General features: G+C 37.9%; 1 protein-coding gene across 2 annotated transcripts; it reads left to right on the forward strand.

The window, feature by feature from the left end:
* The first annotated feature begins 1,304 nt into the window (after positions 1-1,304).
* On the forward strand, positions 1,305-16,770 carry LOC100889533 (zinc finger protein 652-B). Of its 2 annotated transcripts, none has more exons than XM_030989140.1 (4): positions 1,305-1,667; positions 11,009-11,918; positions 12,447-12,496; positions 14,240-16,770. In XM_030989140.1, the coding sequence occupies exons 1-4, from the start codon at positions 1,474-1,476 to the stop codon at positions 15,105-15,107; spliced, it is 2,022 nt and encodes a 673-aa protein (XP_030845000.1). In that variant the 5' UTR covers positions 1,305-1,473; the 3' UTR covers positions 15,108-16,770. The 2 variants fall into 2 exon arrangements, with proteins under 2 accessions (XP_030845000.1, XP_011673787.2); XM_011675485.2 differs by lacking the exon at positions 1,305-1,667 and adding an exon at positions 8,844-9,189.
* Positions 16,771-16,989: the final 219 nt, after the last annotated feature.

The raw sequence follows: 16,989 nt of genomic DNA on the forward strand, positions 1-16,989 counted from the left end.
TGCCAGGCAATGAAAGGAGACGAGCAGTAGAAAGAAAATATAAGACTGGTTACAAGGTGTATTAACCAATTTGTGTGTGTGTGAGTAATTACATACTTGAAATGCGAAGGGGAATTTTTATTATTAGTACTCTTTATTATTGTTGTCGTCGTTGTCGTCATCATCATCACCGTCGTCGTTAAAATTGTAATCATCATCATCATTATTATTATTATTATTATTATTAGTAGTAGTAGTAGTAGTAGTAGAGTAGTACTTCAGTGGGGAATATATTTGTTGTCACTGCCAGGATTACCAAAGAGGTTAATGAGCATTCCTGACATCGCAGTTTGGCCGGAAGCACTTTGGGATTGGGTTGGGTGGGGGTGGGGGAGGGGGAGGGGGAAGGAAATATTCCAGGGGCAGTGGCGTAATGCGCAAAACGTTTTGGGGGCAGAAGAAAAATCTGCATCGCCACCACTCTAATACTCTTTTCACACTCGTTTTGCTTAATCCCGTACTTTGCTTAGCCCCGTACTATCCTTAACCCCGGACTAACTTTTTTGGCTTTTCTCACTGTAATTCCTTAGCCCAGTACTAGCCACAGGGTTTTAGGTATGTACTAACGGTCCGATGAGCATCCATGGGCCCACGTTAGGGCCCAAGAATGCCGCCTCTGACTGTGGGCAAAAGTACCAAACTAACCCACAAAATCTAGAAATAAACCACACTACAATTTTATTTCGCGGGTCAACTGCCCCCTCCCCCATCAGTACGCCAGTGCTTCCAGTATCCTTCCATGAATTCCTACCATTGAAAAAATTATCAGAAGGGAAAAGGACATGTACAAAGGATAAGGGGGCACTTTAGGGGAACCTGAAAAAGTGGGGGCACAGTGCCCCCCCCCCCAACGAAGAATGCCGCCTCTGACGAAACTAACCCAGAAAATCTAGAAATAAACCACATTTCAATTTTATTTCGCGGGTAAACTGCCCACCCCCCCCCCCCATCAGTACGCCAGTGCTTCCAGTATCCTACCATTAAACAAATTCTGAGACAGAAAAATGCAGCTGTTATAGACCTCTAGAGTCTCGATCTAAATACCGAGAAGTTATCTCAATGATCTTGCGATCGTATACGCCTAATTCGGTTTGTCAAAAATGTATTATTGTTGCAAGGGAAATCAGCTTTATTCTTTATTCTTTGTAATGACTGTGTTTATAAAAGAATAATGAATACATAACATGACAATTTCATCTAAAACGAGGAGGGAAAAAGTGTGGCGAGTTGTCCGAAAAGGCACCCCATCCTGGACAACTCGACCGTGGCGATTTGTCCAGGGTATTGTGGCGAGATGTCCAGGGTATTGTGGCGGGTTGTCTTGGGGCGGGTCGTCTTTGTGGCGAGTTGTCTGGAATTCTTCCTCATCGATCGTATGCAGTCCGAATTAAATCACCAAATAAATTTATAATAACGATTAACGAATTTGCCAAGATGCCTCGTCAGGCATTGTCGCCAGCATCGAAAAGGGCATCGACTCAAGCTGCTCGTGCCAAGTATAGGAGCAAAGTAAAACGATCGTCCGGACGGATTCGACTGCAAGAGACAACTATGGAATTATGGACAAGGTTGCGGGAAGAACTGCAGATGAAGAGCAACGACGATGTCGCAAAATATCTGCTAACATTGTAAGTAGAAAAAGAAGCTAGAGTCTAGCTATTGAGTTCCATTTTTCTATGATAACCCCGCTCACGAAATTAACTTAGAATCCAATGGAAGTCTAGATCTATAAGATTTGGACATCGTCGCTACCTAACTCCGGGAAGCTCCGACGCCGGTGCGGCCGGTACGTGTTGGAGCTTCCCTGAGCTGAGTTTAGACTATACAGGTACCCAGGGGCCCGTTCCTACAAACCGTCATAAGTCTAACTTCTTGACTAAATCAGCGTTAGTGAACAACTTGTCCGCTACGTGTTTCACCAAGCCCTCTTTGCCAAGATCAACGACAACATCCTGACTAAGGAGTTATGACACCTCTGACACCGTCGTATCTCTGTCATAACTATTTAGTCGATGGGCAGCGCCATCACATGTCATTTATTGGGTAGACTATGGCTGGCAAAAAAGGACAATAAATCCTCCAACTATGATTTTTCTACACATTCACTTAAACAGTGAATTATCGTTTTTTGTATTTGATAATCTCATGAAAATATGCCATGTTTGTATTTAAGGATTTTTCCACTTAAATAAACTGATTATACGTCTTTATTTCCACATTGTAAACTCGTCGAAGGGATATGTATTTTGCCACGGCAGGCAAGCCATAGTTTGAAGTGTATTCTTTAGTTTTCAGACCCATATTAATTTCGAGATGAATTCTATTTTCAATTATGTAAAGTGAATGGTTTAAACATATGTTTTAACCTTTGAAATATTGAAGTTTTGTAATTTTTATATTGTGCTGACGCCAAAAACATTGAACACAAATTTCATTACATCGTATTTTTTCAAAGAATAATATAAGGGTGTATTTTTATAAACTATCAAATGAAAATATTCGGGGGGTGCCCATCTCAACAACAAAACTGATTCACTGGTCATGTAATGAAAAACTCACAATTATATTTTACAAGTACTTCAATTGTTTAATCTACACAAATTTGGAAGTATATTGGATCTCTTATTTCTTGGTATCATTTTCAATCTTTTTTATTACTAATTCATTTAAATAATTGCATTTTCCCTAATATTAATTTTGTAATAATCTGGTGGTATTGCGACTAAGGCTAATTCTCGGCTCCTCTTCTCGCCGATAATATCGATCTCACGAGATACTAGCTAGTAAGCTCTTCGTGAAACGGTTTAGGAAGATCAGAGACATCTCCGTAGTTGGCGGATAAAGTTATGACTGTCTTGTCGTTGGTTTCTAGGAACGAGCCCCTGACTCTCACAGCTGTACGCAAGGCGGAGTCGGGCTAACTCGCCCCACGGGACATCTCGCCCCAGCTTCAAAGACTGGGGCGAGATGTCCCGACATGATTCATCGATCGAGAGATACCAATGTATTATGTTTGTGCTCATTGTGACTTAATAGTGTCATTTACAACCACAATCTGTAATGGAATAGTGTTAAATGATACTACTAAAGACAATCTATAACTTCTCTTTAGGTAAAATGACAAAAAAAATGGCACTTCGGACAATTTACTAAAAGGGCAATCAGCCTTATGAGCGTCAATCCCTTAACAAGTATACACTGTACTGTTGAGAAAAGAAAAAAAAAAGGGAAAGAGAAGCAGAGAAAACCTGAACACCAATACAAAAGAGAAAACAGAATTTAATTAGAGTTTTTCATATCAAATGGGATATTTTCCATAAAACTGGCACCTTAAAAAAAAAAAACTTTTTAAAGATGAATTAATATTTATAGCCCCCCCCCCCAGTGTATTTAATATGTAACTTTTGCTATAAAAGGCCAAACCCATCCCAAATATGAGTCGACATGAACAGGCCCGCCGCGGCTGCCTGGCAGCACTACCGAATACATTATCAAGTGTAATCTTGTAGTTGTAGGCGAGCGATAATTTCGCTGAGGTAGAGTCGTATGCATTGGGTTTGTCCAAAATAGATTCTTGTTGCGGGTCTTGTTGCAAGCGCAAGAAAAATCATCTTTATTCTTTAGAACAGCTCTCAAAATACTCACAATTTCCATGTTTCCTGTCATGACTGTGTTTTTAAAAGAATAATAAATACATAAAATGACAATTTCATCTCAGATGAGGGATTTTAGATCTAGAAATCATGAGGGAAAAAAGTGTGGCGAGCTGTCCGAAAAGGCACCCCACCCTGGACAACTTGACCGTGGCGAGTTGTCCAGGGTATTGTGGCGGTTTGTCTTGGGGCGAGTTGTCTTTGTGGCGAGTTGTCTGGATACCCAATTAACACAAATATCTACCAAGAATTCTTACATTAATTATCCTTTTCTTGAGTAAACATTGGTTAAAACATTATGGGAAATCAGAGACACTGTCTGTTAATCTTCGCTGGAAAGATAACCGAATGTTACAAACAAAGTTTTAAAACGTACACCACTGGGGATCGCAACAAAATTTTACTATTTTCCCGGGTACCTGGAATCTTGAGGGAATCTCACTCATGAACTATTAACCAGTCCTGGCATTGCTTTTTCTTTATGGTAATGGCTAAAATCATGACTCCAATTTCGACTAATCAGATGGCTAGATTTCTAAAGAGAGGCAGATAATGAGTGATTTGATGCATAACTGACCTGGATGGATTAGTGATTGGATCGAATTCCAGATGTTACAATTGGTATTATCAAGGAGTTATTAGGCCTAATAATAGTTATAGTTATATTATGAATGCCCTGGTGAGAAGTGGAATCGATTAACATGTTGTCTGCCATCTTTGTGTGACTCATTATTTACTGACGATTGTCTAGAGAAAGAAAGCCAAAGTGAGGATAGACTAAAAGAAAACTATTTTAAGGTAACGTGCGTTACACCTGAAAAGCAAGCGATAGCAAGAATAATTCAGCCAAACCTCAGAGATGAAAACACTTCTCTTTATCAAGAATTTGAAGAAAAGTTTAAAGTTAAAGGACTTCATTTTACACCTTAATGTGAGGTCTATCCTAAACAAGATATCGGAACTTAGAATTCTTTTTAAAAGAAAGAGGCTGTCTATTGCTTTCACTGAAAGATGGTTAAACAATTCCATAAATGATGAAGAAATTGAAATAGACGGATATAAAATCATACGCCATGATCGATCGTCTGGCTCTGGAGGTGGTGTATGTTTCTATATCAGAAATGATATTGCATTTAATATTATGGATGCTATAAGTACTGGAGATACGGAATCCCTGTGGATAAATTTGCTAATACCAAGATCAAAACCAATTGTTGTTGGCGTTCTGTATCGACCTCCGAAAAACAATTTGTTTATCGAGAAATAATTGTCCAATATTCTGGATACATTAAAGGTACTATGTCCCTTTTGCAGCCAACCTCAAATGCTGTAGAACTTTGCAGGAATTATGAATATGTCATGTATGTCCTATCTGTGAAATTTAAACGTTAGCAGTGTCCTCATATTCAAATTATGCAAGGAAACCCGTTTACTTGCTAGACTTCACTGTCAGACACTATTGAGTGACTGACTGGCTTTTTTTCTTCTTTGGTAATAACATACATGAAAAGAGTTGTAAAGGGTACATGAGCATTTGTCTACATCAATAACCCACTTCTTGTGATGGCCAAGATTAAACTGATTGAATCTTTGCGCAGCATAAAACGTATGACCATTCGGTACAATTGTCTGAAAATCCAGACTATTACTTTTGGGCTCTGTAGCCCTAAAGTCGATTTGACAACTAATAGTCGTTATTTTCCCACTTGAAGACATTTTCAAGCCCCACCTTTTTTAGGGAAGTTCTAAATTATAATAATCTTACAAATGCAGTTGGAATTTAACTTTTTCATTTTTTGGCCTGCAAATGGGACATAGTACCTTTAAAGAAGGATGACGAAATCATTCTTTTAGGAGACATGAATATTTGTCTTCTTTACAAATCGCCACTGGCTAAAAAAATATATTGACTTGTTGAGTCTTCACGGGTTTAGTCAACTCATTAAAGAGGCAACACGCCTTACAACTACATGTTCTTCACTACTGGATCATGTTGGTTGTACCAAAGAAAACAAAATAAGTCAAAGTGGTGTCATTGATCTAGGTATTAGCGACCATTCTTTTACTTTCTGTACACGGAAAAATATTAGACTGCATGCTATAGGTCATCACAGGACTAATGATATCAGATCCATGAAAAAATATACAGAAGAGTCTTTCAATCTTCAACTATCTGTTGTTGATTGGTCACGAATAACTGACTGTACAGATGTAAATGAGGCATGGTCAATATTTCAATATGTTTTTATCTCAAATTTGAATATGATAGCGCTACTGAAACGGATTAGAATAAAAACTGATCCGAAACTTGGATGACTAAGGATATTCTTTCCCTAATTCAAGAGAGAAATATAGTATACAAACAATTGAGGAAAAGAGCAAAAGATGAGACGCTTTATAAAAGATACAGAGTATTAAGAAATATGGTCCAAAGAGAGGTGAAAAAGGCTAAACTCGATTACTTGCAAAACAAGATAGAAGAAAATAAACAAGATTCGAAAAGGCTTTGGCAGAATCTAAAAAGCTTAGGATTAAAAAATAAGAAGCGAAAAGAACAAGAATCTGTCATTAAAATTGATGGGGAATTATGTCATGATAAGATGGACATCGCTGATGAATTCAATTCTCATTTCCCAAATGTGGCTGCCAAATTAGTAGACAAACTCCCCCCTTCCAAAGACTTTTTCAGCGCAGACAATGATTGTATTCGTGATTTTTACGAAAGAAAAGGTGTACGTGAAAACAGCTTCGAGTTATTACCAATCAGTGAGCAATTTGTTTTCAAAGAGTTACGTAAGTTGAATGTATCAAAAAGTACTGGGTTAGACATGATTCCAGCTAAATTCCTAAAAGATGGTACGAAGGTTTTATTTAAGCCTCAAAGTTACTTAATGAACCTATCTATCTTGACGAGTACTTTTCCAGAGGATATGAAAATAGCAAAGTGACTCCACTTTATAAAAAGTAAGATAAAACTGATGTTAGTAACTATAGACCTATTAGTGTTTTAAGCGTAGCATCAAAGATTCTAGAAAAATCGGTCTGTGTTCAAATTGAAAGATACTTCAAAGAAAATGATATAATTTATGAATTTCAATCTGGTTTTCGACATGATTATTCGACTGAAACATGTCTAATTCATTTGACTGATTATTTGAGGACAGAAACTTCCCAAGGGCGCTTTGTTGGTATGGTGCTCCTTGATCTGCAAAAATCTTTTGATACAGTTAATTATTGCGTCTTATTGAAGAAGTTACAACTAATGGATTTTAATAAGGCAAGTTTAGATTGGTTCAGATCCTACTTATCTAATCGACACCAAGTAGTGGACATTCATGATATTCCTTCCAAACTAATGCCTATTGAGTTAGCTAGCGCAATTTCATTTTTATCTTTAGTAGAATCAGTTGTAAAAAAAGCAAATTCTCGTCTGAAATTTTTGTACAGGTATCAAAGTTGTATGGATTTAAAAGCAAGACGTACACTCTGTTTTGCTCTTATTCAATGTTTCTTTGACTATGCTAACCCTGCATGGTATAGTAACATAAACAAGTCAGATCAAAAGAAGTTGAAGATTATACAGAGCAAAATGGTGAGATTTATCAACTGTTCTGGTCCAAGAACTCATGCTGGCTACAGCGAACTTTCTAAAGCTGGTTTTCTTGAAGTCGATCAAAGATCAAAACAAGTATTGCATGGCCATTCATGATATTCGTTCCAAACTAATGCCTATTGAGTTAGCTAGCGCAATTTCATTTTCATCTTTCGTAGAATCAGTTGTAAAAAAAGCAAATTCTCGTCTGAAATTTTTGTACAGGTATCAAAGTTGTATGGATTTATTTAAAAGCAAGACGTACACTCTGTTTTGCTCTTATTCAATGTTTCTTTGACTATGCTAACCCTGCATGGTATAGTAACATAAACAAGTCAGATCAAAAGAAGTTGAAGATTATACATAACAAAATGGTGAGATTTATCAACTGTTCTGGTCCAAGAACGCATGTTGGCTACAGCGAACTTTTTAAAGCTGGTTTTCTTGAAGTCGACCAAAGATCAAAACAACTGGTATTGCATCACGTGCATAAAATATATCATACTAGGTCGAATCATTATATTCGATCGAACTTCAATCTTGTTACTGACTTACTTGATTATATTACAAGAAATAGCCGATTCAACTTTAACTTACCAGAAAGAGTAGATAGTATTGGAAATTCGTTTTATTACAATGCCATAAAACATTGGAATTCCCTTCCCAATGGTGTAATGGAAATAGAAAACTATGCTCATTTTAAGAGGAAATTAAAGGAATACCTAATACTTGACAGTGTCAGATAAGAGAAGTAAATGACATGTTATATGATTGAAATTTGTATTCTTCTGCCGGTTCATACTTTTTCATTTTGTATATAGTTATGTTTTCGAACGTTATAGAAATTCTACAAATTCATCATTATTTTCCTCTTCTTCCTCCGCCTCTTTTTCTTCTTCTCCTTCTTCCTTTTCTTCTTCCTTTTCTTCTTGTACTTATTATCATTTCTATCATCCGTTTAATGTTGTTATTATTATTATTATCTTTAATAAGTAATTCTTTTATTTTTCTTATCTGTCTGTAAATAATTATTACTACTTTAAGTTATTAATTTTATACATGTCTGTAAGGGACCCCACTGGAAATAAGCTCTCGAGCTTTCGTGGGTTATCCTGCTCAAGCTGACTTATTTCTGATCTGTTATTATTGTATATTGTTGTATGTTGGAAGCTTGTCGAATAAAAATCAATCAATCAATAACTGATTGGTATTATCAGCCAACACGTTGTGTGTCCGGGACTCTGGATCACTGTAGAGTTCAGTGGTCCGGCCGGACAGCTGATCCCTAAATGTATATTCCTCAAAATGATTTTGCACAACAAACAAGTGAACTGGCGAAAACTTGTCTTGGCCATTTTTTTGCGGGGCGAGTTGGAAACCGTTCATGTCTTGTCTTTCGGAGTCGGCGCGCGCGCGGTCCGTACTTACGTCAAACTCTGGCTTAATAATTGCACGCCTAGCCAGCATATCGCATGCATGCAGCTCAGCCAGCTGATACGTACGCGCGCGCGTCTGATTTTCTGTTATCATTATTCATTTTTCGATAGGCCTAGTAGTAGTACTAGACGACAGAGCTGTACAAAAGTACATGCCTAGGAATTAGTATTTTGCGATAATGTCTAGCATTAGATCAACTCAGGTCCGATTGAGTTCAAGTCGGAAAGACTGGGAGGAGGCGAAAACCTTGTATGATGAGGAGCTAGAACGTATTGAGGAGAGATTGAGACGTCCAAATAATGCGAATCCAACGTCTTTTCGCGCTACATCGAATGATGAATTTGCTGCCCATCTACTTGAGGTGCACCGACACTGCCGAGCCTGCCCCCGACCCGGGTGCACCTCCGTTACCTGGATCAGCAAGGTGGCGACGGCTACGCAGGCCGCTGATCCAAGTCCAACTCCAAGGTAGACCTTAGGCCAAAGGGCTTGGCGATGATACACTGTCTTGAGATATTCTGGTAGAAACTAGACCCTAATAATATGGGCAAGTGAAGCAACTGCATTGAAGCCCACAGTTTTAGCCAGTACAGGCCTAGATTCTAGAGGGGTCTAGACCGAATTTTCCGTCTCTTTCGTTCGTTAGCCTCTTATTGGGGTAGGGTCGGCCGGCTCTCTCTTTAGAGACGGAAACCGTCTATACACATTCCCTTGATAACGCCACGGCCATTTCAGGTCGTAGCGTTTTGCCCCCAAATTCCCCCAAAATGTCATTTTACCTCGTGCATGTTATAGATCTATTGTAAATTAGGCCTAGGCTATAATCAGTTCCACTTACCAACTTGACTGAAATAATCAGTTTAATAGTCCCTTTTTAGGAATTTATGGGTCAAAATCGAAATCCATGTTGAAAAAGATTGTCAAGTTGGTAAGTGGAACCGATGTATTATAGCCTAGGCCTTATTTACATGTGGATATGCACGAGGTAAAATGACATTTTGGGGGATTTTGGGGGCAAAACGCTACGACCTGAAATGGCCGTGGCGTTATCAAGGGAATGTGTATAGACGGTTTCCGTCTCTAAAGAGAGAGCCGACCCTACCCCAATAAGAGGCTAACGAACGAAAGAGACGGAAAATTCGGTCTAAGAGGGGTCTAGATACTAAATTGTACTAGATCTAACTTAACTGTTGTTAGAGTCTAGACTAGTCCGTCTACCTCGAAAAGGAGGCAGGGTAGTGCCATCTACAATTTATTTTGGCATCCAAAATTAAACTAAAGTCGAAAAACGAAAATTAAACATTTAAACAAAAATTGATATTGAAATTAAGAAGGAAAAAAATTGGCTGGAAAGTCAGTGATTCTTTACAATTTTGATATAGACTAGTTCTTCTTCTTCTTCTTCTTTGGGTTAAGTCTACCTCCTTCACAGTTGAAGATTCTTGCAGACTGATGAGTGTGTGTGTGCTTACGAGAGAGATGCCCATGTGGATGTTATAACACTAGAAGCACATTTTAGCCTCTAAAACACTTCTGCTTTCAAGAAGAAAAAAGAATTTTGATAAATTTCAAGTACGGTAGCGCCTACGGCTGGTAGCTGCGACCATTACAATATCAGAATAGGGTCTAGGGCTCTAGGCCTATGTAGACTAGTTGTGATATAATTATAGGCCTAATAGTAACCAAACGGGAATAGCCAATCGGTCAATTATACTTATAGACTAGTCAAGAAACATTGTTTTATAGTTAAATATCTTGACCTTAAGAAGTTGAGAGGGAGCTGTACAACGTAAAGAGTTTATTATTACAATTTGATCACTTTAGACTCCATTTCAAACGCGGCAACGATCACTGAATATTGTAGGATCCCATATACTTCCAATATGTTAATTTGAACCAAATTCATGACTCCATACTCTGTTGGTTTGGATGAATGTCATAGAAATACATAATATACATGTAGCTTCTGAAAAGGATTGCCCTTCAGGTGCCCTCATACCGTAATTGAAATATAACAAGAGAGGAAAAGTGTGGGTCAAACTTCTAAGTTCTATGCCACATGTATTTGTCGTCCCATACCAATTTTTATGTGCATGTGGTTTTCGGCAAGATTGAGTCGTGAATGATTTTAAAATATCACAGTAACATCAATTCTCATCCGCTACAGTACACAATCAACCTTTGCTTATAATTGCTTCCTGAAAGTTTCTTTCACAATGCAATCACTCTATCAGATCTCTGCTCTATCTTAAACTGAAAATGTTTTTTTTTTTGTTCTCTCTTCCAGATTCCTGCACATGAAGAAGAGAGTATGTGTAGATCAAGCAACCCAAACCATGCCTTATGTATACAGCTGTAACCATTGTGGTAGCTCTCCACTTGCCAATAAACCCATGCCACCTTTAGCAAGGATACAACCTAGAGGCCCACAGAAGATTAAACTTATGGATCGCGTTAGTAATCCACTTTTCAGTGGTCCTAAGACTCCTAACATAAAAGTCATCATGATTAAAAAGTCTACAGCAGGAGTTCTGAAACGAGACTCTCGTATGACTCCACAGGCTCTGAATAATCTAATGCAGCTTGGTTCAAACTTGCAGGCAGCACAGCCTCTGCAGGGAAACCTTACAGGATCTTCTCAGCCCCCAGCAAGATATGTTGTACAGGTACCAGGCCAGGGCCTTCTGACTGGCAAAGATATTCCTGGATCAACTCAAGTGGTGAAGATGGAACCTGTTGAATCCATGGAAGACTTTGAGCAGTTGCCTAATCAAGAGTTCAGTCAGGCCAAGTGCATTGATGAAAAAGATAATACAGAGGATTACATCTATGATGATGGTAGAACGACATTGGACGATAGGAAAGAACTTGATCCTGACAAAAAGCTGTCGAGAGCGACAGATCATCCGGTCGCTGTCGTCGTGAAAGAAGAAGTTTTGTCAGACTTGGAGCAATCAAACTCTGTGCATTCTGATAAGGAAGAGTCATTGTTTGATCCGAGGCAGGACCAAGAATCTGGATCTGATAGCAAGCTCGAGCATTATGAAACAGGGTGGTATGAAGAGGAGGAAGAGGAGAAGGACAAGGAAGAGGAAGAAGAGGAGGATGATATGGAAGATGATGCGAAAATAGACTATGAAGAACAAGAGCTTTTAGACTCTACTTATGACCCTTCAGCCAGTATGCCCCAACATTTGGTAAGTACATTAAGCCAAGTTTTGCTTCTGTTTACTAACTTGGCAAGCATGTCCTAGATTTTACAGTGCGAATAATTAATGTATTTGTTGTCTTGAGAAGATGGGATAAGGGATAATGGATGTTAATTTTGAGGACAATTTTTTCATCTTTGACTTCATCTATGCAAACTGACTCAGTCAGCAGATTGACTAAATTATTGAAGAGAGATATTACTCCTTCAGACATTAATCTACATTTGCCACACTCAACCCAGGTGGGGTAAATGGGTACCTGGTAGGATTATTCCTTGAAATGCACTGTGCGCTGATAACGGCTGCCGGAGCTAAAGCTAAGTTAATAATTATTTGATTTGTGTAAAGTGCACTGATATGTCTAAGGACAGGAATTACGCTATATAAGTGTTACATATTATAATTATTATAATTGAAGACCATCATGTCATGCATATTTTGGATCCCCTATGTCTTGACACTATCACATTCATTTGAATGTACATGTAATCTCTTGGTTTCATTTATTTACAACAGTCACAGAACAGCAAGGATAAACCAGGATCCAGCCAGGCTAAGCCTTCCAAGTAAGTATTCCTATAAAAAAACATGGATGGGGAAACTCCAGGGTCTGACCAGGGTCTGACCAGGGTATCCCCCCCCCTTACTGTATGTCACTAAACACATGTAAAATGTTAGTACCGGTATATCTGATTATTTGCATACAGTAAAGGAAAATCTGATATATTGATATCAAATTGCTCTGAAAATATAGAAGCAAAATTGAGAGAAGCAGATTGGTGAAAGTTTGAATGAAATCAGACATATCGTCCTTGTTTTCACGAAGTGACGGTAGTGAGGAAAATCGTTGCGCAAAGTGAATGCAATTTTTTTTCACTACCCTCACTTCGTGAAAACAGCGACGATATGATCAGAGAGTTATGACTTTATGAAAGTTGAAATCACTATACACATGTGAGGGAATATTCATTGGCCGAATCAGTAACGTCACTGTGATGTAGTGGCCGGTAAGCCTCTCATTGTTCCAATATGTACACAAAGTTACACAAAAGTAATTTTTTACAGAATACATTTCTCAGGAGGTTCTCTTCTGTTAAAGATACTATGTCCCTTTTGCAGCCAACATCAAATTCTGCAGAACTTTGCAGGAATTATGAATATGTCATGTATTTCCTATCTGTGAAATTTGAAATCAGAACATGTTGTTAGGTAGGGCAAGCCATAATGTTTGCCATACCTGGCAACAACCAACAACTACACTTGGATAATGACCATGGAGCACCTATAGTATGAGCATGTGTCTTGTGCTGGTGCCAAAATCATAATAGAACAGGAGAAAAAACAAAGAAAAACATGATGGAAGAAAAGATGAAAATTAGGAGGAGAAAAAAAAAGAACATGAGAAAATGATAGAAGGATAAAGCAAAAAATGATACAAGGGAAGATGAAAGAAGGGAGATCCTGAGACAACTTCTTGCAGTCAGACCTTATAGAGAAGGCTATAATCATACAGGCTTGTCAGTACATGAGCTCAAGGTACAGTCAAACCTGTCTACAGCGACCGCCCAAGGGAAACACAAAAAGTGGTCTTTTTAGACAGGTTCCCTTTAGTACATGTTTCAATGAGACACCATTTTCAAGGGAAACAAAAAATGTGCTTGTTGTAGACAGGTGTTCACTAAAGCAGGTTTGACTGTACATACATGTACATAGTTACCAATCCCCTTCTGTGTAATGTGTCCTGTATATATACATGTACATAGTTACCAATCCCCTTCTGTGTAATGTGTCCTGTATATACATTTACATGTACACTCAGAGCTAAAAAGGAAAGAGAGTGGACACTCTGCGCCAGTCCTGGGGGGTGTTTAATCACTCAATTTTTTTTTCTCTCGAATTTTTTAGTTTTTTTTAATTTATTTTTTGTTGCAGATTTTGTTTAATATATTCTTTTTAATGATGATTTTTTTTTTCTTCCAAAAAATGGTTATTCCCTGAGATCGATGTGAATCCGGTTTAAAATTTAGGGAGATGAGGTGCCGTCTTCCCATGACTTGCTTGCTTGGCTCGGATTTGTTAAACCAATTTAATCAAAACCTTCCGGGATTACTATCAAAACATGATGGCCATATTAAGATATTTTTCATCTGTAGATGAAAAAAAACAATAAAATGCATTTTTCGTTTGGAACAAATTGCACAGAAGCACCCTTCAACACTTTACATCTGAACATTGTACACTACATGTAGCATCACTTAAGACTGCGATACCTCTAATGCTTGTTTATGTTTCTTTTCTATTTGATGTAGGTGTCTTGGTGACCAGGACAGCCTTGAGAGTGATGACAGCTTTGAATATGGAGGAGATAGCGATGAAGACTTTAAAGGTGAACCTACTAATAAAAGAAAAAAATGCCAGCGCAAAAATCGCCAGCAAGTCTTTAAGTTCCCAGAAGCATGCCCAATCTGCTCTGAGGCCTGGAAAGATAAACTGGAAGTTATGCGCCATTTACAAAAACACATCCCAATTGATAAGGGTCCAGAAGCGATCAAGGATGCTGTCCAATCAATTAAAAGCAAATTTGAAAAGGGGTACACTTCTGAGATGGGATGGTGTGGGGAGTGCAAAAAACTCCTCTTGCGCTGTAGAGAACACTGTAACAGACTTCACAACAAGAACTGTGATGTACTATGTCAGCAGTGCGGTAAAATGTTCAAAAGTTCGTATATCAAATACCATGAAATCTCACACCTAGAGATCAAGGAAAGCGATTACGTCCAATGTCCACAGTGCCCCTCAAGGTTTAAGCACCAGGAACACCTCAAGGGTCACATTTCTAATGTCCATAAAACTAGGAGTGCGCAGTGCTCGACCTGTGGCAAGGTCTTGAAAAGTCGGGAACATCTCAAGCGACATTTAGTAATCCACAGTGGATTGAAGCCTTATTCATGCTCGTTGTGCGACAGGTCATTCACGCAGAGTAGTAATCTCAAGATACATATGCGCCAGCATACAGGAGATAAGCCATACGTTTGTGAGTTGTGTGAGATGGCGTTTACCAATAAGGTCAGCTTAAAGAACCACAAAAAGAAACTGCATGGAATTGACTGGTGGAAAGAGAGAGAATCATTGGAAAAGGAAGATCCAGAGAGAAATAAAAGTGATGGCGCTGAATAAAGCAAACTAATGATTAAGCTAATGGTAAGCTGGAATTACGCCTGGAAACTTCCTCTTGACAAAATTCCCTTTTCTCTGAATCTTTATAAAAAGAATGTGTAAAAAATGTACTTTTTATACATTGATTATATTTATCATGCTACCACCAATGAAATGAGAATAATTATGAGAATAAATATATGCTCTTAATGTGAGTGGTTCCATGTCGATATACTGTCTTCAAAATTATTAGGCTGGAATATTTCATCTACATGTATAAAGCTGTTGCAGTTTCCTTCAACAAGATGATGTTGCATGGATGAAATGATGTTTATTTTACAAAGTGAAGGGTTATTATGTGAAGTAAAGTATTTTCAGACTAGTATCACAATGTACTTTTTATTCATTGATTCAGGGCTCTCACTTAACTTTTTTTTCTTGGTTGCCAGTCGGGCATCCTATGCAGCATTTTAGGTTGCCAAATGGCAGTTGAAGTGGTCACAGTGAATAGGTTTAAAGAGATTTTTTGAATGCGTTAATCTTCAAGGTTGAGTGTAAATATTGCGATGCTGAAGAGAGCTGTTTACAACACTGCTGTCTGCAATTGATATAGATAAGACATATTACAAAAGATACAAAGCAAATTATCTCCAACAAATAATGACCTACTAGTGGCATGTACATTGTCAGCTGGTCATCGTGTTCGGTGACAAAGTAGGATTCATTGTACATGTAAGCACGCTCTGACGCCTGTGAGTCATTTCTTTTTCTTCAAGCCAAAGTATTTTGTGGATGTGTCTTGGCATTTGTGAAGTAATGCTATTTTTTAAGTGTTGGTTAATATTCCTGGGACTTTTAGGTATATCTGTGAAGCGCTTAGAGACATACAAGCGGAATATTATTAAAGGCACCTGGGCAACCACTAATTTTGAGCCCTGTGATTATATTGATCATGCTACTACCTATACTGTTCACTATATTTGCTTTATAGTATACCAATCACTAACTGATTTGAGGGGTTCCATGTCACTATACTATCTTCAGAAATGTGAGCTTAGATTATTACATCTATAAAGCTGTAGCAGTTTGAGTGCCGGTTCACTCTCAAAAACATAAAATGACTTGTTGAGTAGACTGGTCGATGCATGCCTACCGGTATGTGCTGGCAAAGGAACCCAAGTTGGACTTGTTCATGATTTTATGTTTTCCTTAATTTGTTTTAAATTCTCTTTAACCACTATATGATATGCGAGGTGAGTTTTTTTTTTGACATTCTAAGCTTAACTATTTTCCAGGTGACTGGTACGCTTTAAGCAATTTTCTGATTAGTTTCAGTTTCAGTTTTAGTTTTATGTTTTATATTACAAATTATACATGATGTACAGTATTTATACAAGTTATACATGGAGATCCTCAAATTATTATTCATTTGCAATTCTTGCCATAGATGTAGCAACATACATGTACCGGTATTGATCCATTATTTTTATCATCAAAGATAGCTTAGGATTTAGGTTTAACCCCATAACATTGAACATGCAGAGTATAGACTGAATCAGTATGAAGTATTATCCATAGTAGGCAGCTCTATCATGTGCTAAAATTGATTGAAAATGCTGTTCACTGTTTTACAAATGTATTTTTACTTGTAAACATAATTAAAAGGAAGAGAAATACAATCATAGTAAACGTTGTCATTTTGTCTTACAATGTGAACTGTTTGTATAAAGCCGGGCATAGGTCACTTTATCCTGCGACCATGGCTCTTTAATTTCCAAAGCTAGATGAATTCTGAGCTTCAATCCTGTACCAATCACTATGACAAAATTGTTTAAAAATTCAATTTTAAAATCTTTACTAGATTGAATTCTGGCTACATGACATTATGAATCATTCATTTATG

This window comes from Strongylocentrotus purpuratus, unplaced genomic scaffold (genome assembly GCF_000002235.5).
Source record: "Strongylocentrotus purpuratus isolate Spur 01 unplaced genomic scaffold, Spur_5.0 spur5_scaffold_18, whole genome shotgun sequence".
Classification (NCBI taxonomy): domain Eukaryota; kingdom Metazoa; phylum Echinodermata; class Echinoidea; order Camarodonta; family Strongylocentrotidae; genus Strongylocentrotus; species Strongylocentrotus purpuratus.